General features: G+C 45.9%; 1 protein-coding gene across 2 annotated transcripts in view; it reads left to right on the forward strand.

Annotated features, from left to right (window-relative positions):
• Positions 1 to 4,972: 4,972 nt before the first annotated feature.
• Positions 4,973 to 25,854, forward strand: part of PUS7 (pseudouridine synthase 7) — a 29,447-nt gene continuing 8,565 nt past the window's right edge. Inside the window, exons 1-12 of one of the 2 annotated variants that reach the window (XM_041002202.1) lie at positions 4,973 to 5,529; positions 7,348 to 7,432; positions 7,564 to 7,665; positions 9,013 to 9,157; positions 13,353 to 13,370; positions 14,636 to 14,747; positions 16,578 to 16,655; positions 19,019 to 19,147; positions 19,747 to 19,872; positions 23,398 to 23,459; positions 24,311 to 24,471; positions 25,672 to 25,798. In XM_041002202.1, coding sequence (XP_040858136.1) covers positions 5,150 to 5,529; positions 7,348 to 7,432; positions 7,564 to 7,665; positions 9,013 to 9,157; positions 13,353 to 13,370; positions 14,636 to 14,747; positions 16,578 to 16,655; positions 19,019 to 19,147; positions 19,747 to 19,872; positions 23,398 to 23,459; positions 24,311 to 24,471; positions 25,672 to 25,798 — 1,525 coding nt within the window. In that variant the 5' untranslated portion in view covers positions 4,973 to 5,149. The remainder of the gene's footprint in view (positions 5,530 to 7,347; positions 7,433 to 7,563; positions 7,666 to 9,012; positions 9,158 to 13,352; positions 13,371 to 14,635; positions 14,748 to 16,577; positions 16,656 to 19,018; positions 19,148 to 19,746; positions 19,873 to 23,397; positions 23,460 to 24,310; positions 24,472 to 25,671; positions 25,799 to 25,854) is intronic. The other variant, XM_041002203.1, reaches the window with a different exon arrangement.

Consider the following 25,854-nt stretch of genomic DNA (forward strand, 5'->3'; position numbering starts at 1 on the left):
AGCGCTGTCTCCTCCTGCAGGCCGGGGGTTGGGACTGCGGCTCAGGAGGCGAGCACACCCTCCCCTCCCCAAGCACCCTCAAGGCTCTGGGAGAAGCCGGGACCCTCATCCTCTCCTCTCCCCAGCCTGCATTGGAAGTCTTCATTGTGGAGTCAGAAAATACTGCTTCTTTCTCACCATCATTTTTATTTAAATAAATAAATAAAATCATTATTAATTTTTACTTGAAAATTTAGCCAGAAACTCTATCCATTCTGGCTTCCCTAATGGATTTGTGCTCACGTAGTCGGCCTACTAGCAGGGATCTGGGTAGGTAGTTGAGCAGCCAGGACTCCATCCTGATATCGGATCTGGTATTGCTGGTGGATGTTTCACTCCAAGTGTCACAATACCAGTGCCAAAATAAACCTGTCTTTTTTAATTCAATTTTTCCATGACTATTTTTTTTTTCCTTTAATTTTTGCTTGAGAAACAGAGAGTGGGAGAGAGAGAGACTACAAAAAAGAATTATCTCCTAACTGCTGGTTTACCCCCTACATTTTCCCAAGGACTGGGATTCATGCTGAGGCCGGAGCCAGGGGACAGAAAGTACAGGCCTCTCAAAGGAGTACCAGGAATCCTTGAGTCGGCACTGCTGCCTCCCAGGGTCACTGTGAGCAGGAAGCTGGAGTCAGCCAGAGTCAGGAATCCAAACCCAGCCATTCTTCTTCCTCACTAGGCACTTTTCCAGGCATCCTCTCACAAGACTGACTGAAAATTGTTTGATTCAGCTGAACAGATCCTAACATGAAGCCCATATATTACAATATTTTTTTAAAAATTAAAGAATGTTACAGGGCCCGGATGGTAGCCTTGCAGCTTAAGTCGGTTCCTTGCAAGCACCTGGATCCCATATGGGCGCCGGTTCTAATCCTGGCAGCTCCACTTCCCATCCAGCTCCCTGCTTGTGGCCTGGGAAAGCAGTCGAGGACGGCCCAAAGCCTTGGGTTCCTGCACCTGTGTGGGAGACCAGGAAGAGACTCCAGGTCCCTAGCTTCAGACTGGCTCAGCTCTAGTCCTTGCTGCTACTTGGGGAGAGAATCATTGGAAGGAAGATCTTCCTCTCTGTGCCTTCTCTCTGTAAATGAAGCCCTTTTTGTAATATTCTTTTTTTCTTTAAACATTTATTTTTATTGGAAAGTTAGATATACAGAGAGATATTCCTGGTTCCTGGCATCCGATTGGCACTATTGCAGCCATTGAGGGCAATTGCAGAGTGAACCAGTGGATGCAAGATCTCTGTCTCTCCTATCTGGGACTTTTGCAAATAAAAAAATAAAATAAATCTGTGAAAAATTCTAGCATAAGGCCCTGAAACAATACACTGGAGTACTTAAAATACAGGGTTGACATTTGTACATACATTCCAGGTATTAACCTGCCCACGGCGAGGCCCGAGTGGGAGGGCTCCGCTGGGCGCCAGGCCCCTCCCCGGGGCGTCTCTGCGGCGCACGTGCGCGAGCCCCGCGCCCGCCGGCCTCCCCCGCGCCTCGGCCCCGCGCCCGCCGCCTCGCCGCCGGGCCTGCCCATGTCCGGGAGAGCTGCCCGCGCCTTCCTCCCGCTGCTCCGCGTCGCCGCCGCCGCCTTCCTGCGCCCGCACTCCAGCGCCGGCTCCCGCGGCGCCCGGCTCGTTCCGCCACCGCGTGAGTACTGCCGCCTGCCCTGGGCCCGGACAGGCGGCCCGGCCGAGCTCGGAGCCTGCCGCGCCTGCATGACGGCCGGGCCCGGCGGGTCTCCGCGGCTGACCGCGCCTCCATGACGGCCGGGCCCGGCGGGTCTCCGCGGCTGACCGGGCCTCCATGACGGCCGGGCCGGGGACGGCGTCAGGCTGCGGGCTCGGCCTTCCGCTCCCTCCTGCTTCTCCTCCTCTCTAACCTAAGCTCTTCTTCCATGGAGAGAGAAGAAGCCCTTGGCCCTGGCGGGGCCGGCGCACGTGCTTGGCCACGCTGCAGCGGCCCATCCCCACCGGCCGCGAGCCCGCTCGCCGGGGACACTTCCTCGAGTGGGAGCCGTGGGAGCGGGGCTCGAGGCTGTCCGTGGCCCCCGGCGTCGCGCAAGGGTCAGCTGTCTTCAGGGGTGGATTTGAACACGTAGCAGGGCAGAGAAAAACGCAGAGTCAAAGTGTTTCAGCCCCCTGTTACAGCACTTTATTATGGAAATTCAGCGTTACTAGGGGATGGGGCGCGCGCGCGCACACACACACACACACACACACACACCAACTGCTAATCATTTTGAAACCGTTGTGTCTCGTTGGACAGCTGAGGTTATGCACCAGTATTGAGAACAGGTGGATAGACAGTCATATTCAGTTATGGGTAAAACATCCAGCAGTCTGTTATTTTGTATTTTAAGGTTGATTTGGGTCCGGCGCGATGATGCCTTGCACGCCTGGGATCCCATATGGGCGCCGGTTCTAATCCCAGCTGCTCCACTTCCCATCCAGCCCCCTGCTTGTGGCCTGGGAAGGCAGTCAAGGACAGGCCAAAGCCTTGGGACCCTGCACCCGTGTGGGAGCCCTGCAAGAAGTCCTGGCTTTGGATCGGCTCAGCTCCAGCCGTTACACACACACCCACCCACCCTTTCCATTCAGTTGTTCTCTCCTATATGCCCACAACCGTGAGTGCTAGGCCAGGCCGAAGTCAGGAGCCTAGAACTCCACGTGAGTCTCCCACATGGTGACGGGAGCCCAATCAGCGGCTGCTCTCCTAAACACGTTAATAGGGAGCTGCTGGGAAGCGCTTGCACCTTGGGGCCACAGCGCTGCTACTGTGTTTTTTGTGTTTGACAAATCCCTTTGAACGTGTCTGGAGGCTGCGGCAGGACAGGTATTAACCAAGTAGCTTTTGCACCCGAGTTGGAGGATTAGCAATACGCCTTTGTTCCTGGTTCTCTGCGAGCATTCTTGGACTGTCGCTCGCCAGTCCGTCATGTCTAATTCTTCCTTCAAGTCTTTCTTCTGGATCTTCTCCAAGAGACGTCGCTCCCACTCTCAGGCCCCTTGGCTTAGCTCCGTGTCTTGGGCGCTTGAATGTCTGATGTTAATTTCTGTTTTGTTCTCAGACACATTCAGATGGAATGAAAGCTGCATGGGGCTGAAGGAATTTTTCTCCAGCATCTTCCTTGGTGCCAGACAAATATTTGCTCAGTAAGCGTTTATGGATGAACCGACTGATAGACTGAACCGTTTCTGGTTTCATGCATTAGGATATGGCGTGTACTCCGGATGGCTGGTGTGAGAGCTGGAGGGACTGCTGCCGGGTGGCAGCCTGTGACAGGCACCATCAGCATTGCCAGTTGTAGAGGATTCAGAAATATGACTCACAGCCTTTTTCTTTTCTTTTTTTTTAAAGATTTATTTATTTTTGTTGGAAAGACAGATCCTCTGTCCACTGGCATACTCCCCAAGTGGCCATAGCCAGTCCTCTGGTCCTCCATGCTGCTGCAGGGCCCCAACACCCTGGGCCGTCCTCGACTGATCCCCCAAGGCCACATGCAGGGGACTGAAAGGGAAGTAAAGCAGCCAGGACTTGAACCAGTGCCCGTATGGGATCCCAGTGGATACAAGGCGAGGACTTCAGCCACTAAGCTGCTGCACCAGGCCCCTCTAATACTGCTAAGGCAGAAAACCCGAGTCATAGTGGAGTATGTCGCTGATACACGTCTGTCACCGGCACTGTACCCTACCACTTCCTACTTGTTCTTGAGTGTTCTCCCTGTTCTGTCTCACTTGCTTCAGCCTTGGATCCCAACCCAGATTATGGCTGTACCCTCTCCTGTCCTTCCAGCTGAACCCCATTTTATCCTTAATGGGATGCTGTAAGATCTTTCCAGAATCCAGTTGTGGTTGGGTTTCAGGGTGTAATTGTTCTCTTTAGCCTGGAGTAGCTTCTCCCTAGCTGTAACTGCAGGTCCACTCTGTGTGTCTTACTGATGTTGCACAGTGGGTGATGTGCTTTGTAAGGTTTTCTCGGTGTTCTGTGTTTTCCCATGCCCTTGTTCATGCTGGGCCCTTGACCCCAGACACTGTTCTCCCCTTCCACTAGTTTTTTTCTGACACCCTTACTTTGCTGTCTCCTGTGTTTTCCGTGTTCTAGTAGTACCCATGTGACACCTGGTTCTTTGGGTGCTTTGCTTGGTACAATGTGTATGAACTAGTTAAGTGATAACCTACTGGGTTGAGGCTGTTGCTCTTATCTGCTGTCTCACTCCCCAGAGCGGGGGGCTCAGTCCAGGCTTCCCGTGGCGAAAACGTGTTTACGTGAGCCTTGACTTGTTGTGCAGGCCCAGATTCTGAAGCTTTCGGTCATTTATGATTATTATTTTGAATTTGTTTATTTATTTGAAAGCGTTTTGAGAGGGGAGAGAGAGAGAGACAGAGACAGACAGGACTCTCATATCCTAACATGTATAAATTGTGCATAACATCCAGGGAGCCAAAGGCAGGAGTTAGGAGTTCAGTCATGTTCCCCTTTCGCGTGGCTGCTGAAACTTTGAGCCAAATTTTCTTCACTACATCCCTAAAAGTAGTTATTGTTCATATTTTCATACAGGACTGTAATATGGAAAAACTCTGCCAGTTTTTTTTTTTTATTTAAAGATTTATTTTTTATTTGCATTGAAAAGGCAGATATATAGAGAGGAGGAGAGACAGAGAGGAAGATCTTCTGCTTGCTGATGATTCACTCCCCAAGTGACTGCAATGTCTGGAGCTGAGCTGATCCGAAGTCAGGAGCCAGGAGCCTCTTCTGGGTCTCCCAAGCAGGTGCAAGATCCCAAGGCTTTGGACCATCCTTGACTGCTTTCCCCGGCCACAAGCAGGCGCTGGATGGGAAGTGGAGCTGCCAGGATTAGAACTGGTGCCCACACAGGATCTTGGCACGTACAAGGCGAGGACTTCAGCCTTTAGGCCACCACGCTGGGCACCTGTTGTACTAGTTTTAGGTTCCACCAAAAGTGAATGCCCTCATCAGAAGGAATTCCTTAATTTTAGGATCCTGTCTGCAGAGTTGTTTGTGCTGCTGCTTTGTCAGTGATTGTTACTTCTGACCCCACCCCCCTTTTCTTCAAAGGTTTCCTTAAATGCTCTTTTGGAGCCTTAAAGTTGGATATGACCGAAATGAGTGGCGTGTCGCTGAAACGCAGCTGTGTGGTTGTCGAAGATGACGGCGCCCCAGCTGAGGAGGCCAAAAAGCAGCGAGTCTCGGAGTGCAGCCTGCCTGCAGGTACAGCTGAGCCGGAGAGTGAAAGTCTCCTCGGCACCGGAAACGCACCCGGACCCCTGGAAGCCGTAAATGCTGGGTCGGGGAACGACAACTCTGCCACCCAGTTGGAAGAAGAGGAAGAGGAAGATGGTCTTTCCGAGGAGGAGGAGGAGGAGGAGGAGGAGAGCTTTGCAGACATGATGAAACATGGCCTCACTGAGCTTGATGTAGGCATTACCAAGTTTGTAAGTTCTCATCAAGGATTCTCAGGAATTTTAAAAGAAAGGTATGTATCATTATTTCAGTTGTTCCAGGTTGTTTTTCTCTCTCTGAAAAATATATTTGAAACAGAAAAAGACGGAGAGACTTAGACACATGGGTCTTCATCAGCTGGTTCACTCCCAGATGCCCACAGTAGCTGGTGTTGGGCCAGGACAAAGCTGGCAGCTGAGAGCTCCATAAAGGTCTCCCATGCAAGTGCAGGGACCCAAGCACTTGAGCCACTTCCGTTGCTGTCCAGCATTTACGTTAATTAGCAGGAAGCTGGAATGGAAGTGGAGGCGGGATTCCGTCCCATCTTTGTAACTGGGATGCTTGCTTACCAAATTGCAGCTTTTTTTTTTTTTGTGGTACCAGTTGCAGCTTCACCGGCTATGCTCCAAACACATCTCCCCACAGTCAGTGTTGATCAAAGGAATATCCTCCTGAAGTTATTGGAGCAAATTAAAAACAATTTCCTGGTGGCCTTGCATTGTCACTGTGTGGCTGAGTGCTTTTTTTATGTTTTATGAAGATAAATTCTTTTAGAAGGTTTCCAGTTTTCTCCTGAATTTATCTTATGGGTTTTTTTTTTTTTAAAGATTTATTTATTTTTATTGACAAGTCAGATATCCAGAGAGGAGGAGGCATAGAGAGGAAGATCTTCGGTCCAATGATTCACTCCCCAAGTGGCCACAAAGCCCGGAGCTGAGCCAATCCAAAGTCAGGAGCCAGGAGCTTCTTCTGGGTCTCCCACATGGGTGCAGGGTCCCAAGGCTTTGAGCCGTCCTCGACTGCTTTCCCAGGCCGCAAGCAGGGAGCTGGATGGGAAGTGAGACTGATGGGATTAGAACCAGTGCCCATATGAGATTTTGGCACGTGTAAGGCAAGGATTTTAGCCACTAGGCCTTCTCGCCAGGCCCTTTCTTACAACTTTGAGCTCCTTCCCTCAGCTGTGCTACTTGTACAGTAGAAGGAAAGTGGTGTTTTGAAACAAAATGAGTCTAGGAGTGAGTCTCTTTGAGCCACTTAGTAGTTTACTCCACTGAGCCTGAGTTTCCTTTTCTGAGAAATGGATTGGACATCATATTGGGATTGATGAGGGTTTTCAGTAATGCATGTGAAGGCTTTAACATAACGCTAAGCTTTGGCGTAATTTATGGGTTCTTACTCAAGTAACTGTTACGATTCGGTTTGGTATAGGCTATCCATATAATGAGAGGGTTATAGAAGCTTTTATTTATCAGTGTATTTTTTTGGAGGAACATTTATAAAAGCGCTCAAGTCCTGATAGGAAACCTGAGCCAGGGTATGGTTTAGCATTGATTAGAGAGCCTGAGGGGCTGGTGCTGTAGCATAGCACGTAACGCTGCCACCTCAGTGCTTGCATCCCTTATGGGCACTGGTTTGTGTTCCCTGTGTTTGACTTCTGATTCAGAGCCTTGCTAATGTGAAAACAGCAGAGAATGGCCCAAGTGTTTGGGCCCCGGTACCCGTGAGGGAGATCTGGAAGATGCTGTTGGTTTCTGACTTAAGTCCGGCTGTTGCATCCATTTGGGTAGTAAGCCAGCGGACGACGGGCCTCTGTCTTGATTTTTTCCTCCCTCTCTGTGTCATTCTGACTTTTAAATAAATAAACAAATCAATCAATCAATAAATGGTTTTAAAAGAAAGAACCCAGAAAGCAGCTTCATATTACTTTGCATTGAAAATTTAAAAAAAAAATTTCCTTGTTTCCCTAATAGTTAAGTTTATTATTGATCAACTTTATCCTAAGATGACTAGAAAATGACACAATTGTTAGAAAGAAGAAGTTTCTCTGAAGATTCATGCTTTCTTCCATCAGATACTCCGACTTTGTTGTGCACGAGATCGGAAAAGATGGGCGGATCAGCCATTTGGATGACTTGTCAGTCCCAGCGGATGAGGAGGTAGCAGTGCTCTCTAACAACCTTCTGTTAAAAATCACACCTGCTAGTGATCATAGAAATGTAGAAATGAAAGCAGAGCTTCGGTAGCCATGGGTTCTGTGTGTGACTCACCGTGAGCTCTCGTTTTAAAGGATCCTTCGGAAGATGTATGTACTGTTTTGACAGCTGAAGAAAAGCAGCAATTGGAAGAGCTCCAGCTTTTTAAAAATAAGGAAGCCAGTGTTGCCATTGAGGTATGTAATACGCAAAGCGGAGGTGTTCTGAAGGGAGGGCTGAATGCGGTGGGCTGGGGTCATACAGGCTCTATGAAAGAAATGCTGGTGGTTTTAATAAAAGGTTAACAGGGTTGATCTTTTTTTTTTTTTTTAAAGATTTATTTATTTTTATTGGAAAGGCGGATATACAGAGAGGAGAGACAGAGGAAGATCTTCCGTCCGATGATTCACTCCCCAAGTGAGCACAACAGTCGATGCTATGCTGATCCGAAGCCAGGAGCCTCTTCCGGGTCTCCCACGCGGTGCAGGGTCCCAAAGCTTTGGGCTGTCCTCGACTGCTTTCCCAGGCCACAAGCAGGGAGCTGGAAGGGAAGAGGGGCCGCCGGAATTAGAACCGGCGCCCATATGGGATCCCCGGCGTGCAAGGCGAGGACCTTAACCACTTGCGTCACCGCGCCGGGCCCACAGGGTTGGTCTTGAGGCAGAACATGAAGACATGTTTATGTCAGGGAACATAACCAATATCCAGATAGATAGAAAGAAAAAAAAGGATGTTTAAATTTTTTTTTAGTTACTGTAAGTCAACAAAACATCTTGTTGGCATAAAACCAGCGAGTGTTAGCAACGTAATGCCTGCTGCTGCCTGAAGGTCAGATCCAAGGGGCAGCAGCAAAGGCTACCTGGGTGGGAGACCTGGGTTGCATTCTTGTGGGCATTTGCATGGCCTAGTGGCTAAAGTCCTTGCCTTGAATGCGCCGGGATGTCATATGGGTGCCGGTTCTAGTCCCAGCAGCTCCACTTCCCATCCAGCTCCTTGCTTGTGGCCTGGGAAGACAGTGGAGGACGGCCCAAAGCCTTGGGACCCTGCACCTGTGTGGGAGACCTGGAGGAAGTTCCTGGATCCTGGCTTTGGATTGGTGCTGCACCGGCCGTTGTGGCTACTTGGGGAATGAATGATCGGATGGAAGATCTTCCTGTTTCTCCTCCTCTCTGTATATCTGATTTTCCAATAAAAATAAGTAAATCTTTAAAAAAAAATTCCTAAAATTTTAGTGCCACATATTTTGTGGTTGTTTCGGTTGGGATGATACTGTTGGGTGAAGCTAGATGAGGGCTGGAGTCAGACCATGAACTCCTCAGCTTCTCACAGCCTCTGTCTCATGATCCAGAATGAGTGCCTGGCAGGTGGATATGCTCTTAGCATTTGTACTGCTGGGAAGCTCCAGAATTTTTCTGGAGTGATGCCCACACACTCTTCTTTTGCATGATCAATGAGATGAGTGTTGGTTTTTACTATTTGACAGTATTTGTTTTCCAAGTTAATCCATGTTAAATTTGTGGTGTCACTGTCTTTATTTTTGATAGGTTATTGAGGATACCAAGGAGAAGAGAACCATCATCCACCAAACTATTAAATCTCTATTTCCAGGATTAGAGACCAAAACAGAGGACAGAGAGGGGAAGAAGTACATTGTGGCTTACCACGCAGCTGGGAAAAAGGCCTTGGCAAGTAAGTTTGCATGTCCTGCCTTCTCCCATCAGGCTGTTCTGGGAGACAGCTGCTGCTTCTCACCCCCAGTGTGTTCATGTTCAAGGACGCTAATCCCATCACTCATGCAGAGAGGGTGAATGCCATCATATCACATGCCATAGAGATTCTTCAACGTGCCTCTCTGGCAGCAAGCACCTGGTCTTTTTATGTGATTTGCCAAAATTACAAAGTGGTCCCTGAGAGGGAGTTTTAGGAACTTGGTAGGTTTTTGACAAGCAGAGCTGGCTGTGGCAGTTTAGGAAGAAATGAAAGGATTATTTGCCCAATCCGTGTTTGAATGGGTATGAACAGAACATGTTTGTCACCTGTCCTGATGGTCTGTTTCCTGTAAGGTCTCTCTGTTAACAGTTGCTTCTGAACTGTGGGTAACTCCTTGATTCAAGCATACAACACCTTGGAGTGTATGGAAAGATACCCCTTGCATAGAAGCCACTGTTCATTGTGAGTCACCGTTTGAAGTGGGTGTGCTTGTCTGTGAAGCACTTTGGTTAGATTCTAAAGTGTTCACTGTAGCCATAAACGTTATGGTTGCATACAAGCATTAAGAAAAATTAGCTAACTTTCTTTTACCTATCAAGGAGGCAGATACAATTTTAGTGCCATCGATGTTAGTAATTTTCTTACCCTCATCCCTTGCCAGTGTCGGGTCCTGGTAGTGAGCGAGACTGCAGTGTGTGAGGACTGGGCTGGTGTTCCCTTAGGTTAATATAAAAACAAAAACCACTGTGAACAGATGGAGGCTTTGGTTCTAAGACTTAGTTCTAGTGAAATCAGAGGGCATGATACAGAAGAATACAGATACTGGTTTAGCTGTGCCTGAGAAAATGACCTAGTCCAGTCAGCAAGTCTGCGGAGTAATGGAGAAGCCAGACCTTAGGGTGTTGGCAGGGCACCTTGCAGTGGGCCCCTGAAAAGGACAAGTGTACTGTGGTGTCTGGAACTGCCTGCGCACGAGCTCTTGCTGCTCAGTCCCCAGACTGCACTGCTTTGTGTTCTTTAACATCGGGTCTTGGTATCAGTTACTACCTGAGCCGCCTTTCTTCAGCGCTGAATGTCTTGCAAGATGCCAGCCCAGTGGAATGTGACTTGAGTGGCTGTTGGCCTGCAGTCTCCCAAGGACGGTAAAGGGCCGGTAACTGTTGCTTCCCGAATGAGTAGCATTAGCTCTATTGCCTTTTGCATTTGTCCTCTTGATGGCAGGGCCACTAGAGGGAAGTGCCCAGCAGAGGCAGCCTGTGGTGGTCAGCAGCACAAGGCCAGTGGCCCTAAGGGGTCTGAGAAGACACAGGAAAGTCTTGCTGTGTTTCGTGTGACCAGGAGAAAGCAGACCAGAAAAGGCAAACCCTGGTTTATTTTTTGCTTTGGTTATTGAGGGGGTGCCTCTTTAGAGAATAATGGTCCTATCTTAGGGGCTGCTGGGTTTGTGAGGAGGGATGGCTGCTGGCCAGACAGGTACATCGGGCTGTCTATGGGGTTACAGGACTAAAGGATCTTGTAAATCGGTACTGGGAAATCTGCACTAGGCATTAGGGAGAGAAGAATTGTGCAACCTGCTCATCCATGTAGCGACACAGAAATCACTGGTGTCTTTGCCAGAGAATTTTCAGTGGAACGAGAGGATGGGGACCAGGTAAGGCAGTTGGCTGAAATGGAAGGCAGTCTGTACATCTGCTCCAAACCAAAGGGAATGGACAGGAATGTGGTTCTAGGGAGGGAAATGCAGGTTTGGTTCTAAGCTAGAAGGAATGTGAACATGTTTACATACTGAAGGGAGGGAGCAGAGTAGAGCGGGGGCAAGTCTGGGTGGGAAGGCAGTGAAGCAGTGAGTGGATGAGGGTTCCCAAGGGAGCTGGAAAGTTGGTGTTCAGGAATAGTGGGGAGAATGGCCTTGACTGAAGGACAAAGAATGTTGAGCGTGCCACCCGGTTCATCATTCTCTGAGAGCTACCTCCATTTTCCCTTTCCTGTTCAGGGGGCTCTCTGCTCTCTGGCTCAACATACACAGCTTCCTGGAAACAGGGTCCCCTTTTGTCTGGGTCCATTGCTGCTAACTGGGGCTTCCTTCCAGAGGTGGTGGGAACTTTTTGGAAGTAGAAAGCAGATTTCTCAGCTTGAGCATGTTTAGTACTGTACAACACTTGGATTGTAAATTGTAGTGTCTGAAAGTCATTTTTATTTTAATTGTAATAATGGTTGGAGTTTCTATAAAGCCAAACAGATTGCCCAAAGTGAAGTTGAGGTGCAATGATTTTCTGTTATTCAAAATGTCTTCAATTAACTGATGCGTATATTTTGTTTATCAAGTCCACTTAGATTAAAGAGTGCTTTTGTCTGCCAGTTGCAGAGGGGACAGTTGTATACTCACAGTGCTTGGGTTTGTTCATACAAAGTGCATGCTTGGGAATCAAAATTCATGTGCCGTTGTCACGGCTTCCCTTAAGAGAACATAGCATGTTGTTCTTTCGTCCATGTTTTCCTTTGTTCTCACCATTGCGCTTGCGAGTGCACTGAAGGGCTAGTTAAGAAATGTGGCTTCCCTGTCACCTGTTGTTGTGGATGTTTTCTTAAACTTTTGACTTGGACATTTTCGGGTATGTACAATAGAGAACGTTGCATAGGGAACCGTGTGTGTGCCCATCCCCATCCTTAGGATCCCTGTTCTGTCTGACCTCACCCTCCTGCTCTGTCTTGGGGGAATGTGCAGAGCACACTCCTGGTGGCCTGTCATTTCACCTGTAACTGTTTCAGGATGTATTTGACAGATGAGGACTGAAGCCCCAAACTATTTCTGCTGAACAAAGCAGACGATAATTTCCTAATGTGTAATACCAATTGCTTGTTCAGTTTTTCCCCAGATATCTCAAACATACTTAATATACGGATGGCTTCTTGCAATTAAAAAAAAAAGGTCAGAGCATTGTACTTGGTTGGCAAGACTCTTAAGTCATCTCTGGATCTTTTGCTATGTGAAGTAGAGAATTACTTTCTGTATAATCTTTCACCATTTTTCAAATTAAAACTACTTTGTGTAGGGCTGGTGTTGTGGCACAGCTGGTTCTGGGTAAGCTGCCTCCTATGACACCGTTACTCCCTCTGGGACTGGTTGGTGTTTCAGCTGCTCCACCTCCAGTGCAGCTATCAGCTGATGTGCCTGGGAAGGCCGTGCCGGAAGGCTCCAGTGCTAGGATCCCTGCTGCTCACATGGGAGACATGGAAGAAGTTCCTGGCTTCTTGCTTCAGCCTGGTCCAGCTTTGGCCGTTGCAGTTATTTGAGGAATAAACTCTCAGATAGAAGATCTTTCTCTGTTTCTCTCTTTCTGTAACTGCCTTTAAAGAAGTAAATAAATCTTAAAAAAAAATTCTGTGGGCCCGGCAGGGTAGCCTAGTGGCTGGATCCTCTCTTTGCATGTACCGGGATCCCTTGTGAGTGCCAGTTCATGTCCCGGCTGCTCCACTTCCCTTCCAGCTCCCTGTTTGTGTGGCCTGAGAAAGCAATAAATGAAGGCCCAAAGCCTTGGGCCCTAATGTTCACATTGGAAACACAGAAGCTTTGGCTCTTGGCTTCACATCAGCTCACCTCTGGCCATTGCAGCCACTTGGGGAGTGACCCAGCAGAAAGATCTTTCTCTCTATAAATCTGACTTTCCAATAAAAATAAATAAATCTTAGAAAAAAAAAAAATCTGTGTAATCTGATGTAGGAAACCATAAAGCCAAGAGGAACACAGAGCAAAACAATAGTTACTCGTGTTCTTACCACGAGAACCGGAAATAATATTTAGGCACAAGTGGCAATATTTTAAGAGAGACCAGTCCCGGGTGGGGAGCACTTGATCTGAACTATTCACTGTGTCACGGGGTGCAGTTCGGGCGGAGTGCAATTGGGAGGAATTTCTGACACGCCCATTGTGAAAGGGCTGAGGCAGGAGGCTGCGTCTGTAGGTGAGTTTTCGCCATGTTCTCCGCTCACCTGTGCAACATTCCATCGTTACTGTCTGAGTGGCTGTTCACCCACCACGTGGCCTGCAGGTGCTGTGAAAGTCCTCGCTGTCGACTTACCATGCGGTCCTGTGCATGTTCACCTCTAAGCACTTAAGTATTCCTATACATTAAACATTGCTCTCTTGTGCTCTTTATGCTGTGCGTTTGGACAGAGGTCAGAACTGCAGCAGGTAAGAGCCGGTGGCGTTTCTTGTAGATGAAATGAAATGCCAGTGATTTTCGTCAGCGACACTGACAGCTTTGCCCACCTGAGAAATTCAGATCGGTGTCAGAAGATACACCGATAATGCTTTTCTATCCAAGACAGAAAACACCCATGTGTGTAGCGAAGAAAAGTCACTCAGGGATCTGGGCTGTGGTGATTTTCTGTTAAGTCTTTTGTTTATAGCTTAAATCACACCAGACAGGGTTCCAAGTAACTTTGATCCCGGGAACTTAAGCCTCTGAAGAGGAGTTCATTTAAAAGGAATATCTTAGGGACAAAGATAAGGGAACATTTTTGAAAGAAGAGAGTTCTTTTAGGAATTGTGTGACATCCCCTGTCATGGTTTTTCTTTCATGGAGTTCCAGACATCTTCTGAAATAGATACGTTGTTCAAGTAACAGCTGCAGCTAACACACAGAATTCGCAAGCAGTGATAGTACGGTGCCCATGAGGTCCCCTTGTGGCTCAGAGACTCATTTTTGTTGAAGTAGCAATTAATTTGAGACATACTCTGAAGAGTTTGAATCTAAATCTTACCTTTTTCAACATGAGTTTTTCTAGATTATAGTATAATTGAAGTGTTCAACCAAGAGACTGCGGTTAAACTTGTTGTGTTTCAGCTCTGAGGAGTTGAACAGAGTAGTGCTGGCTCAAAGTAGGACTGGCCCTAGTTTGAAACCGCCCCCTCTATCCCCCCCCACCCCACCAGGGACAGTGGGCGCTAGTAATGGCTGACGTTTCTGTCAGGTCAACATTTGTAGGCCAACTGCAGCTAATCCGTTGTGATGTAAGTGGCTGTTGGGAAATCCAAAGGTGTCATTGGGCCCGCTCACAGGCTTGGTCCTTCGTCTGCTGCGTCCGTACGGCACCCAGCCTGGGGATGGTGTGACCAACTGACTGTGGGAAACAGGCCTGGCTTGGTTCGAACCTATCCACTGTTGCCTCTGTGCTTGCTGTGTTCCGGAAAGCAGGGCCCCAGCCATGGGGGGAGTCCCTGGCCGCTGCCACTCCTCTGCTGCACCACCTGCATTTGAGGTTGTGGTAGTCAGAGTGGATAGATGATGGTGCACATCCAGTCACAGAGTGCCCACCCGCTGAACCTGTGCTTCCTGTCGGGCTAGATCTGATTTCTCACTCAAAGGTTTTGTAGCTAAACGTGAGCCTTGTGGGGTTGTCCAAGAATATCTTTTATTATGGTGTATATAACATCTATTTTTTTTTTTCCTTAAGATCCAAGGAAACATTCTTGGCCAAAGTCGAGGGGAAGTTACTGCCACTTTGTGCTCTACAAGGAAAACAAAGACACTATGGATGCTATTAACGTGTTGTCCAAGTATCTAAGGTGAATATCTGGTTCCTGTGTCTGTATAAAGGTGAAACATTGGAACTGTATTTCCTCTGTCATTGCTAGTTGAGAAAGGAGCCAATCAGTGGAGAAAGCAAGCATAATTCGTATTTTTTTTAGCCAATAGGTCAACTATATACATATACCTAATATATATTTTCACCCCCATTCAAGTAGGTAATGATTCAAAATGAAAATCCTGAAAGTAAATAGGTTACATCCAGCTGAGTTACAGTCTACCAGAGAAGCAGAAATTCCCTCTCCCTTGATAGCAGGTACTTCGATGTGGTTGCAAAGCTTGGCTTTACCAAACTGCCAGCTGTCTTGGAAATCCAGAACAAGACAGGTTTTCTCACAAGAGTGAAAGTGCAGCCATGGCTCTGGTTTCTGAGTTTGGGCTGGGTGCTCAGGTTCACCCTCATGGCCTAGTTTGAACTTGATCTACCTTGGAACAGGCCTGGCGTTCAAATGTAACATAGTGAGGTGATCAGAGCCTCAACAGGTGATGTGAGGGCGGGACACAGTCTGACCTGTAACACACAGTGCTCCGTTAAGTAACATTTCATTTTGCAGTGTTTCTTAGCTGCCTGTGATAGTCCATGTTATCCCGCTGGGACCATGCCAAGGAGAAGGCGGGTGGGGAAGGATAGTTGCTGATGGAATTACATCATTGGTGAGGAGTTCACTTCCGTTTGAAATTGAGGGATTTGAAATTTGGATTTGAAGTCAGTTTCAACAATACCTCCTAGTTAACAGGCTTGCGTGTATATTCATGTCAGAGCTGCACAAGATCCTCTTGTAACTTTTTTTTTTAAGATTTTATTTCTTTGAGCCTGGTGCAATGGCTTAGTGGCTGAATCCTTACCTTGCATGTGTTGGGATCCCATGTGGGTGTTGGTTTCTGTCCTGGCTGCTCCACTTCCAGATCCCTGCTGGTGGGCTGACAAAGCAGTAGAAGATGGTCCAGTCTTGGCTCCAGATCAGGTTAGCTCTAGCCATTGCAGCCAGTTAGGGAGTGAACCAGTAGATGGGTGGACCCTTGTTTAATGAGCCAGCAGATAAAAGATCCTCTCTCTCTCTGTAAATCTGTCCTTTCAATAAAAATAAATAAATCTTAGAAAAAAAAAAGTTATTTCTTTTTATTGGAGAAACATAGTTATGGAAAGATCTTCCATCAACTTGCTGCTGGTTCACTCCCCAGATGGCCACAATGAGCTGGTGTGAAATCTCCCATGCCAGTGCAGGGTTCCAAGGCTTTTGGCCGTCCTCTCCTTCCTTGTTAGGCTGCAAGCAGGAAGCTGGATCAAGCAGCTGGGTCAGAAACTGGCACCCATAGGGGATGCCAGCATTTGCAGACAGAGGTCTAGCCAGTTAAGCTGTTGCACAGGCTGCAACACTTATAGATATGTGTTTATGAAAAAATTATATGATTGTTAATTTGTAAATAATTGAGACCACAGGTACTGTGTTAACATCTGTAGGATGACTTTTCGTTGCCACAGTTCCATGTGACCTAACAGATTGCCTGTGGTCAGTAGAAGGGGCCTCGTTTACCTCCTGCTGCTGCCAGCCTTGTCTGAGCAGTGTCAGTTACTCACTAACAGCTGTGAACACTGGACAGCAGCACTGTTCAACAAAAAGGGAATTGTTTATGCATCATCTACTTTCCTAACATTTAGATTGATTTATGCTTTCCTAAAAGCACTTTTAAAAGGTTTCTTTTTAATTTCTTCCTGTTCATGATTTTGCGTTTATTTTGAAACTGAAATGATGAGAAATGGGATTCTCCTAAAAGTATGTGACTTCAGGAGGTTTTTGTCTTGCCAGAGTCAAGCCGAACATATTTTCCTACATGGGAACCAAAGACAAAAGGGCTATCACCGTTCAGGAGATTGCTGTTCTCAAGTAAGTGGAGAGAGTGTGGTGGGACTGCGAGGCTGCAAAGCCCTGAAGGCAAGGAAAGCTTGTATGTGAAATACAGTCTTTGTGTTTTGATTTTTTTGTTCTTGTTGTTATTAGATGTTTAATGAGGTTTTTTTTTTTTTAAAGATTTCTTTCATTTTTATTGCAAAATGAGATATATATACAGAGGAGACAGAAACAGAGGAAGAACTGTGAAAGGCTTTGAAAAGAGCTTGGAGAACATTGCACATTTTGTACCTGACAGGTACTGTGGGTACCTGGCAAGAAATAAGGCTTGAAAGGGCAAGATCTGGATCCTGAAGAACCTTTGTTAGTTGTGTTTAGTATTTAGTGTAGGCAGGGAAGTTCTGTGTAGAGGCTGCTTAGGGATTTTAGGTGGAGGGGGATGGGTAAAATTGGAAACCAGGCTTGTTGCCCATCGTACCACTCACAGACATGAGCCTGAAATCAGCTGGCTACAAAGAATGGAGAACAGGATGAATTTAGTAGCTGTGGAATCAGACGAGCTTAGGCTTTGATTTTTTCCTTCCTTCCTTTTATCTTGCCTGCCTGCCTTCATTTTTCTCTTAGAATTCCCATCTGTGATTCATATTCCAAAAGCCTACAGAGTTTGGAGCTGGACTTCGGCTGAAGCCAGGAACCAGGAACTTAATACATGGCAGGAACCCAGAACCACGTACTGAACACAGACACTCTGATATGGGATGTGGGCTTTTTGACTGCTAGGCCCAGTGCTGTCCCTGTGGTCAGGAGTGATGGGAGGACGACTTGATAAAAGGACAGAAGGAAACATTTGATGGAGACACATTCATTTTCTTGAATGAGTTAAATATGTAGTTTATATGTGCCTATTGCTTTGTAGTTAGTCATCTGGGGCTGGTGGTCAGCCTAGCATTTCAGAGACCAATTTGGATGCTTGCATCCCATTTTGGAATGCCTAGGTGCTCTACCTGGCTGCAGCTTCCTGCTTGTGAAGACCCCGCGGAAACAGCACTTGGGGCTCCCAGCTGCAGCCTCAGCCAACCCTGACCATTTTGAGCATTTGGAGTGAACCACTGGATGGGTATTCTCTCTTGCTTTATCTGTCTGTCTTTTCCCCTTCTTCACCTCCCACTTCAAATTTTTAAAAATCTAAAAGAAGCAAAAAAGAAAAAGTCACATGTTTACTGTATATGTGAATATATACATATCTTAACCTAACAGTTGGTCTCTTTTCCCTACCACTTTTTCCCCTTCTTATTCTTCTTAAAGAATGGTTCTGTAGTTATTTGAAAGTCAGAGAGAGAGATATCCTCTATCTGCTGATTCACTCCCCTGATGACCACATCAGCCCCAGCTGGGCCAAGCAGGAGCCAGACATAAATCATCCCGAAGTTTGAAATTGTGCTCTTCTGAGCAGTGGTGAAATCTTGCCGTGGATGTAAATTGCATTTCTTTGTAGCACGTAGAGCTGCCTGTGCCACTCGTTCATCAGTAGCCAGCACGGTGATCAGGTCATGGTACTGCAGTGTTCTATAGAATGTGGTATTGTCTGTGTGGTCTCAGGCATCCACTGGGGGTTTTGGAACATAATTCCCCAAGTGGGAGGGGACTGCAGGACAGCTTTGGCTTTTTGCCATGCCAGGGAGATTCGGAAATAGATGTCTGTGGTGCAGTCAAGGTAACACTCACTATAAAAAGAAATGCAGTACTGGCACTTACTTCTCAGAAAAGCCTTAAAGCTCCATATTGAGTGAAGAGGTGAGACTTCAGATTGTGCGATTCCATTTATATGAAATGTCCAAGAGCAGCTGCACTGAGAGAGAGAATGGTAACCTTTGTACATTGCAGCTATTATGAAAGCCAGTGATATGTACCCGTTATTGGGTTGTGGTGGTGAAGCTTTTGTTACCCTAGCAGCAGAGTGGTTGGGCATTTGCAGGGAGCAATCTCTGTCGTACTCCAGGACATCCAGGTTGCCTCTCTAACTTCTTCCTGGCCTTTAACTCATAACTATCCTGTCAGTGCGTACAGCCATAGTGAGCTCTGTTATATGGAATTGTTGTCTGCCACAGTCCCTTTTCTCCTGCTCCCCACAGGAAATCAGCATTTGATCTTATATCTCTGGTAGTATATAATAAGAAGCTTTAAGCTTGTAATGTACAGCCCAGATCATATTGTCGCAGCTGATACACTGTCACACTGAAGAAACCTTTCGGAAGGAAGGAGTGTGCCTGCCCTGAGCCATTGGTGCCTTTTCTTTCGGGTGCTTACAGGTTGCGGGTAGGGCTGCCTCCTGCAGCTAACGGTCCTTCGATTCCTGAGCTAGGAACTAGCTCCTAATCCTCTGCTCTTTTTCCTTACAGAATCACTGCACAAAGACTTGCACACCTGAATAAGTGCTTGATGAACTTTAAGTTGGGGAACTTCAGCTATCAGAAAAACCCACTAAAACTGGGAGAGCTTCAAGGGAATCACTTCACTGTTGTTCTCAGGTAAAGAGCTCAGCCTGCTGTGCATAGCAGAGCGCCCTGTCGGGGTCACCTGCAGTTCCAAGGCCCAAGCTTTCAGGGACTAGGCACAGTGAGACCAAGGGAAGGCAGAGCAGGGTCTGACAGCTGGGAGAGCAAGAACACTACTGCTTGTACTGAACACACGCCTCCCCAGCACATCCTTGGCGAGGTACCCTGTCCTCCAGTGCTGTGCTGAAGGCAGCCCAGAATGCCTGGGTAAGGTGCCTGGACCAGGCAGAGCCACAGACAGGGCAAGGACGTGGCAGTCACTAGGGGAAGCGGAGGAGGGGAGAGCTGTGCTGAGTTTTCAGTTCAGAACGCTGAGGAAGTGTTCCAGGTGGTCCAACACTGTGGATTTACTAAATCCAGCTGAATTGTGAACTTTTAAGTGGCAAAAATGGCAGATTTGCTGTTTTATTTATTTTACCTCGCGTGAACAAAGGACAGACCCTCAGAAGGTGGAGAGAAAGCTGCACGGTGGTGAGGGAGGGACACACAAAGCAAGCCGTAATTGTTTGTGGGACACATCCCTGTGTTGGACTGTAAATGTGTTTGTTTTTCCAATGACTGGACCCCTGCAGAAATATAACAGGAACTGACGAGCAAGTACAGCACGCCATGAACTCTCTCAAGGAGATTGGATTTATCAACTACTATGGAATGCAGAGATTTGGAACCACAGCCGTCCCCACGTATCAAGTCGGAAGGTATGGATCTAATGTGTTTTAATGCCTGAAAGAAATCCAGTGGAAAAGGTTAGTTACAAGAGAATTGTTGTTGATCTTTTCAAGTATTTCTGGATTCCCTCATGTCTGAAACAGGCGAATCACTTGTGTTCTTTTCGGATGACCAAATGTTCCACTGGCTTTTAATTTTTGTTTCAAGAAACTCATATACGCAAGGTAAAAATTATGAGAGTTCAGAATGATACCCCACATTTTTTTCTCCCTCCCCTGATAATATCCAGGAAGCGTGTTTTTGTAGCAGGTGTGTTATGGGGTTAGCGGCCCAGGAATAAGCAGTTGAGTAACTGAGACCCAGAGTGGCCAGAGATGATGCTTCTCAGTGTACGTGCTGAAGGTGATTCTCAGTATGGGACAGCTTGAATAGAATGTGGCTGCTGAACTCAGGCAGTTAATTCCCAAAGCCAGGAAGTAATGGTACCAAGAGGGCACAGGTTAGCAAAAGTAAAGCAGGTGAGTTGGACTTTGTCAGAGTGTCTTTTATACAAAGGTTTGTTTCTCTGGATTTGGTGTCTGGAAGGTGGGCCTAGAGGGTCTTGGAAGGGAGCTTTCAGGGCAGTGTTGGTTATGTAACTGAGACGGGTCTGGTTCCCTCCCTGCTTGCTGTGTGACCCTCCACACACAGTCCCCAGAGACATCTGACCCCGTGGGGCAGCCTTATACTGGATTATGTACCACCAAGACCAGGAGCCAAAATAACCTTTGTTGTAAGTAGCTGCACTTAGGTATTTCCATTGTGGTATCCAAAAGCTAATGAACTCATTTATTTTATTTTTTTAAGATTTATATATTTTTATTGAAAGCTGAGTATACAGAGAGGAGGAGAGACAGAAAGGAAGATGTTCCGTCCAATGATTCACTCCCCAAGTGACCACAATGGCTGGAGCTGAGCCAATCCGAAACCAGGAGTCAGGAGCTCTTCCAGGTCTCCCACACGGGTGCAGGATCCCAAGGCTTTGGGCTGTCCTTGACTGCTTTCCCAGGCCACAAGCAGGGAATTGGATGGGAAGTAAGGCTGCTGGGATTAGAACTGGCGACCATATGGGATCCCGGGTGTGCAAGGCTAGGACTTTAATCACTATGCTATTGTGCTGGGCCCTGGGCTCATTTATTAAATGTTAATCTTCCCCACCCTTTGAAGAAAATGGTGAAGGACATAATTAGGGAAGTGAAGTTAATTTTAGATGGTGAAGTCAGGCATACATTCTGAGTCTTCAGGTACTGAGCTATAAAAATCCTACTGTATCATGGAAAATAATAAAAATAATTTTTAGAAGTTAATGAAATTGTGTTGTATGAAACAAAAGTACTTACGATTTCAAATGTTTTTGTACCAGAATAAGCTTAACCTTTAATTGCATTTTTCCACAAAATTTTTGAAATGTCTTTATACAGCATGATACACTCCAACTTTAAAACTAAAGTTTCTTTTTAATACATGCTGTAAAATAAATGTTGACTGTGCTCCCTGAGAAAAGGCAAGCACAAAAGGACAGATATTTTGACTCCTCCCATGGGGTTTCCTGCACTAGTCAGGCACAGAACAGAACGACGGCTGCCTACAGTCTAGGGGAGAGGGGAGTGGGAATTTATTGTTAGAAGAGTGTGGAGTTTCAATCAGGAAAGACGAAGTGGTGGAGATGGACAGGACTAATGGCTGGACATCCCTGGGAGTGTACTGAAAGTCAGCTGTGTGTTTTCAAGTGTGCAGCGTGGAGATGTCTGCCCGTTGCTCCCACAGAAGAAGGTGGAAGAAGGAGAGAGCAATGAAAGCACAGAGCGCCTGGATGTGTAATATGTCAGGATGGGCTACGCTGAAGTAATAAATACGTACTGACTCTGCAGTGTCTGGGGCTTTCAGAAGCGCTGAGAAGCACCACAATTAAAAGCCCTTTCACTCATGAGTTGTACCAGATGCTGGCAAAGCGTTTCTGAGAAGGGCAGCAAGTACGCATCCCGTGTCCATTGCAGCCTTACTGTGTCAAAGCATCCAGACACACAACACACGAATGAACGAGTGTAGCTGTTTTTCTGGAAGCTTTGTTACAGGATCAGATGGACAACTACATTTGGCCTACAGGCTGCCTTTTTTATAATTAGTACTGTTTTCTCTCTTTTTTTTTGAGTCCTTGAGCCTATAAGTCTGCATTTTTCAAAGCAGGTGCTTGACATGGTTGGATGAGTCGCTGCTTGTGACTTGTACATCCCATGTTGGAATTCCTGGGTTTGAGTCCCAATCCCATCATTCTTGGACTGTGTAACTGGGAGGCGCCAGTGATAGCTCTAGCTGTCGAGCCTCTGCCACCACGTGGGAGACCTGCATTTAGCTTCCAGTTGTTGGCTTAGGCCTGTCCACTGCACAGATTTTGCAGGCTTTTTGGGTAGTGAATCAAATTGTTTTGAAATTATTTTTTTATTTGAAGATTTATCCTTTTTTTTTATTGGAAAGTCAGGTACATAGAGAGGAGGAGAGACAGAGGGAGATGTTCTGTTTGCTGATTCACTCTGGCCACAACCGCCAGAGCTGAGTCGATCTGAAGCCAGGAGCCTGGAGCCTCTTCCAGGTCTCCCACACAGGTGCAGGGTCCCAAGGCTTTGGGCTGTTCTTGACTGCTTTCCCAGGCCACAAGCAGGGAGCTGGATGGAAAGTGGTGCTGCTGGGACCAGAACCGGAGCTCATATGGGATTGTGGCACATGCAAGGCAAGGACTTTAGCTATTAGGCTACTGTGCTGGGCCCAAAATAAATTTTTAATGCATTTAAAAAAATATTAAGACCTAGCCCAGGAAGATTAACTATTAAGTAAGATAATTAAAATCCACAATTAATTGGAAATCAAAAATTAATAGAAAGTAATTTCTGGATTTTAATAGGTAAAACTTCTGTAAACATGATCCAAAGATCAGAAACCTTAAAAGGACAAATTTTCACAATTATAAACAAAGTGCAAGTATGTAGAAGAGGTTAGTACGCTACGCATGAGAAAGTCGAAGGAAAGTGCATTGTTGCTACACCAAAAATGTACAAGAATATGTGTTAACAGTGTTCAATTTTTAAAGGTGGGAGAGCAGGTAAACTTTCCTACATATTAACTTGCATTTTATAATGAAAAGTAAAGATTATCTTATTGTAATGAAAACAAGGATATTTGTGTAGAGCGATGTTTTATGAGAGGTTTCAAACGTGTTTTTGTATATAAAAAGTTAATCTTGGTTCATAAAGATACTGCATGTAACAGCTCAAGGCCTAATTATGTAGTATTTATAATGTTACAGAATTTTGGAACTGGAATGGTATTAAATGATTGGAGTAAGCATATTGTTCTTAGGTTTTTAAAGTTGTTTTGGCATGTGCATGTACCATCTGTAACTTTAGTCTTCTTGCTTTTAAGTTTAATGTAAAGTTATTAAGACAAGTTGATGCTTCAGTGACATACGCATGTAGCTACTTAATTCAAAATCAAGTAAAATAAATGCTGTTTAATTTTAGAGCTATACTGCAAAATTCCTGGACAGAAGTCATGGATTTAATATTGAAACCTCGTTCGGGAGGTAAGAATAAAATAGTACAAATGCATGGCTGTGTATTCATGGATTTGCCTTGAGTAAAAGCAGAGGTGCAAATTTTAGTAATTGTTTCAGAATTTCCTTGTTGTTACAGTACGATTAAAAAGATGGTGTATTTCTTCGTATTTTTAGAAGTTGATAGATCTATTTAATTGAGATTTATCATTTGTCTTCCATTTTTTGCTCTTTGGCTCAATCTAATTTCTCAATTCATGAAGGAATAAATATGTTAAAGTAATAAAGTAATTTTCTTTCCTCAATAAACAAAGGACCATCCACCTTTGATTGTTGTGTTTCAGCCTCATGACTTGGCATAAATTCCTTTTTAATTTCTGGTGTGTAGCATTAGCCACAAACTTTGCAACGTACTAAAAACTAGATAAAGGGTTTAACTACTGCTTTACAAGTTGTCAAATATAACTGTGTAAAAGTAATTGTGCTCAATTTGGGTGATCATTCATTTGTAAACTAAAAAATGATGTGATTTTAAGAAATGTTAGTTATTACATTTGAAAGCAAGTGGGAAAAAGAGAAGCTAAGAAGTCAGAACTGCAGATTTTTGTCAAAGGTTGAGCCACTCATGATAATGAACAGTAAGAAAGGTAAGTGGCTTTTTCTGTTGGCTGCAGCAGTGGCATGTTGGTTGAGCCAATAGTTGTATGCAGCCTTTCTGCGTTGGCCGCGCCCTGAGAGTGCTTCTAGGGCCACAGAAGTGCTTCCCAGCACCTGCACTACCACTGGCGTTTTCTAGCTGTGTGTACTCTGTGAAGCTGTTAAATTATCAAAGTTTTGGTATCAGACACGTTGTTTAATCACAGCCCTTTTCTCCCCCACAGCTGAAAAAGGATACTTGGTGAAATGCAGGGAAGAGTGGGCAAAGACCCGTGACCCAGCTGCTGCCCTCAGAAAGCTGCCAGTGAAAAGGTGTGTGGAGGGGCAGCTGCTTCGAGGACTTTCAAAATACGGAATGAAGAATATAGTTTCTGCGTTTGGCATAGTGAGTGCGACCTATGAAGTCGGGCAACGGCCTGAGACAGCTTCATGCTCTTACTAATTTTGCCTTGAAAGCTTTTATTGAATGGAAGGAGCAGAAGGGAAATAAGGAGCCTTTGGGGATCCCCAAGAAGTGATTTATTCGGGGGATACTCATTCAGACCCTGGAAAGGGATGAGTAATTGGACAGGGCAAAGCTTGGGTTACTTATTAACAGTGAGGACACAAGGAAGCATTCATGTATAGGCTGTGATGGCTGATGGGAAATTAAATGGTCATGTGAGACGCTCAGTATTCAATCCATAGTCCTTTCTGGATCACGTCTATCCATCGGACTGTGCACTGCTTGAGTGAGAGGATCAGTCTAAAGATTTATTTATTTTTATTGGAAAGGCAGATCAGATTTATGGAGAGGAGAGACAAAGATCTTCCATCTGCTGTTTTATTCCCTAAATGGCCACAATGGTCAGGCCAGAGCAGAACTGATTTAAAACGAGAGCCAGGGGTTTCTTTCAGGTCTCCCACATGGGTGCAGGGTCCCAAGGACTTGCGGGTCCCAGGAAAGCAGCAGAGGATGACCCACTTGCATGGGAGACCTGGAAGAAGTTCCTTGCTCCTGGCTCCTGGCTTTGGATCAGCTCAGTTCCAGCTATTGCAGCCACTTGGGGATCGAACCAGTGGATGGAAGATCTTTGTCTCTGTCTCTCCTTCTCTCTGTAAATTTGCCTTGCCAATAAAGATAAATAAGACTTAGAAAACAGCAGAGCAAAACAAAAATACCAACAATATTCTTGCTACATAAAATTTGTGGTCAATTCTGTCACTTAAATCTTCTTAAGAACTGCAGGACATATAGTACTGTTAGCTCAGTGATTGGTTTGTCAGTCCTTTGAATTTGAAGGTGGAGTCTTTGGTTGAGGGTGTAAACTCTGTAAGAGTTGTTGAATTTGCAGGTGTGTGTGCTTTGTGGCTAACCAAGCCAAGTGCTGTGAGTGCTTGCAAGCTATAACACCGCCTGCTCTCAGCACTTCAGTCTCTGTAATGTTTAACGCCTATATCAGTCACTATTTCTCCAGGTAATTAGAAAAATGAGATTTAAAGTATGAATTTCTGTCCAAGGATCATTATTAAGATGTACTGAACAACAGTGCAGTTCTTTTTATATTCAGACTATTTTTTTTTCCTTGCACTTTTTTTTTCCCAGATACCAAGAAACAATCGCTTAATGTATATTCATAGCTATCAGAGCTATGTGTGGAATAACATGGTGAGCAAGAGGATAGAAGACTACGGGCTGAAACCTGTTCCAGGGGACCTTGTTCTCAAAGGAGGTAAAAGAGCAAATGTAGCTTAACCAAAGTAGGATTCGGTTGTTTGACTTGAACGA

This window comes from Ochotona curzoniae, unplaced genomic scaffold (genome assembly GCF_017591425.1).
Source record: "Ochotona curzoniae isolate NIBS_2020 unplaced genomic scaffold, NIBS_Ocur_1.0 scaffold_2476, whole genome shotgun sequence".
Lineage (NCBI taxonomy): Eukaryota > Metazoa > Chordata > Mammalia > Lagomorpha > Ochotonidae > Ochotona > Ochotona curzoniae.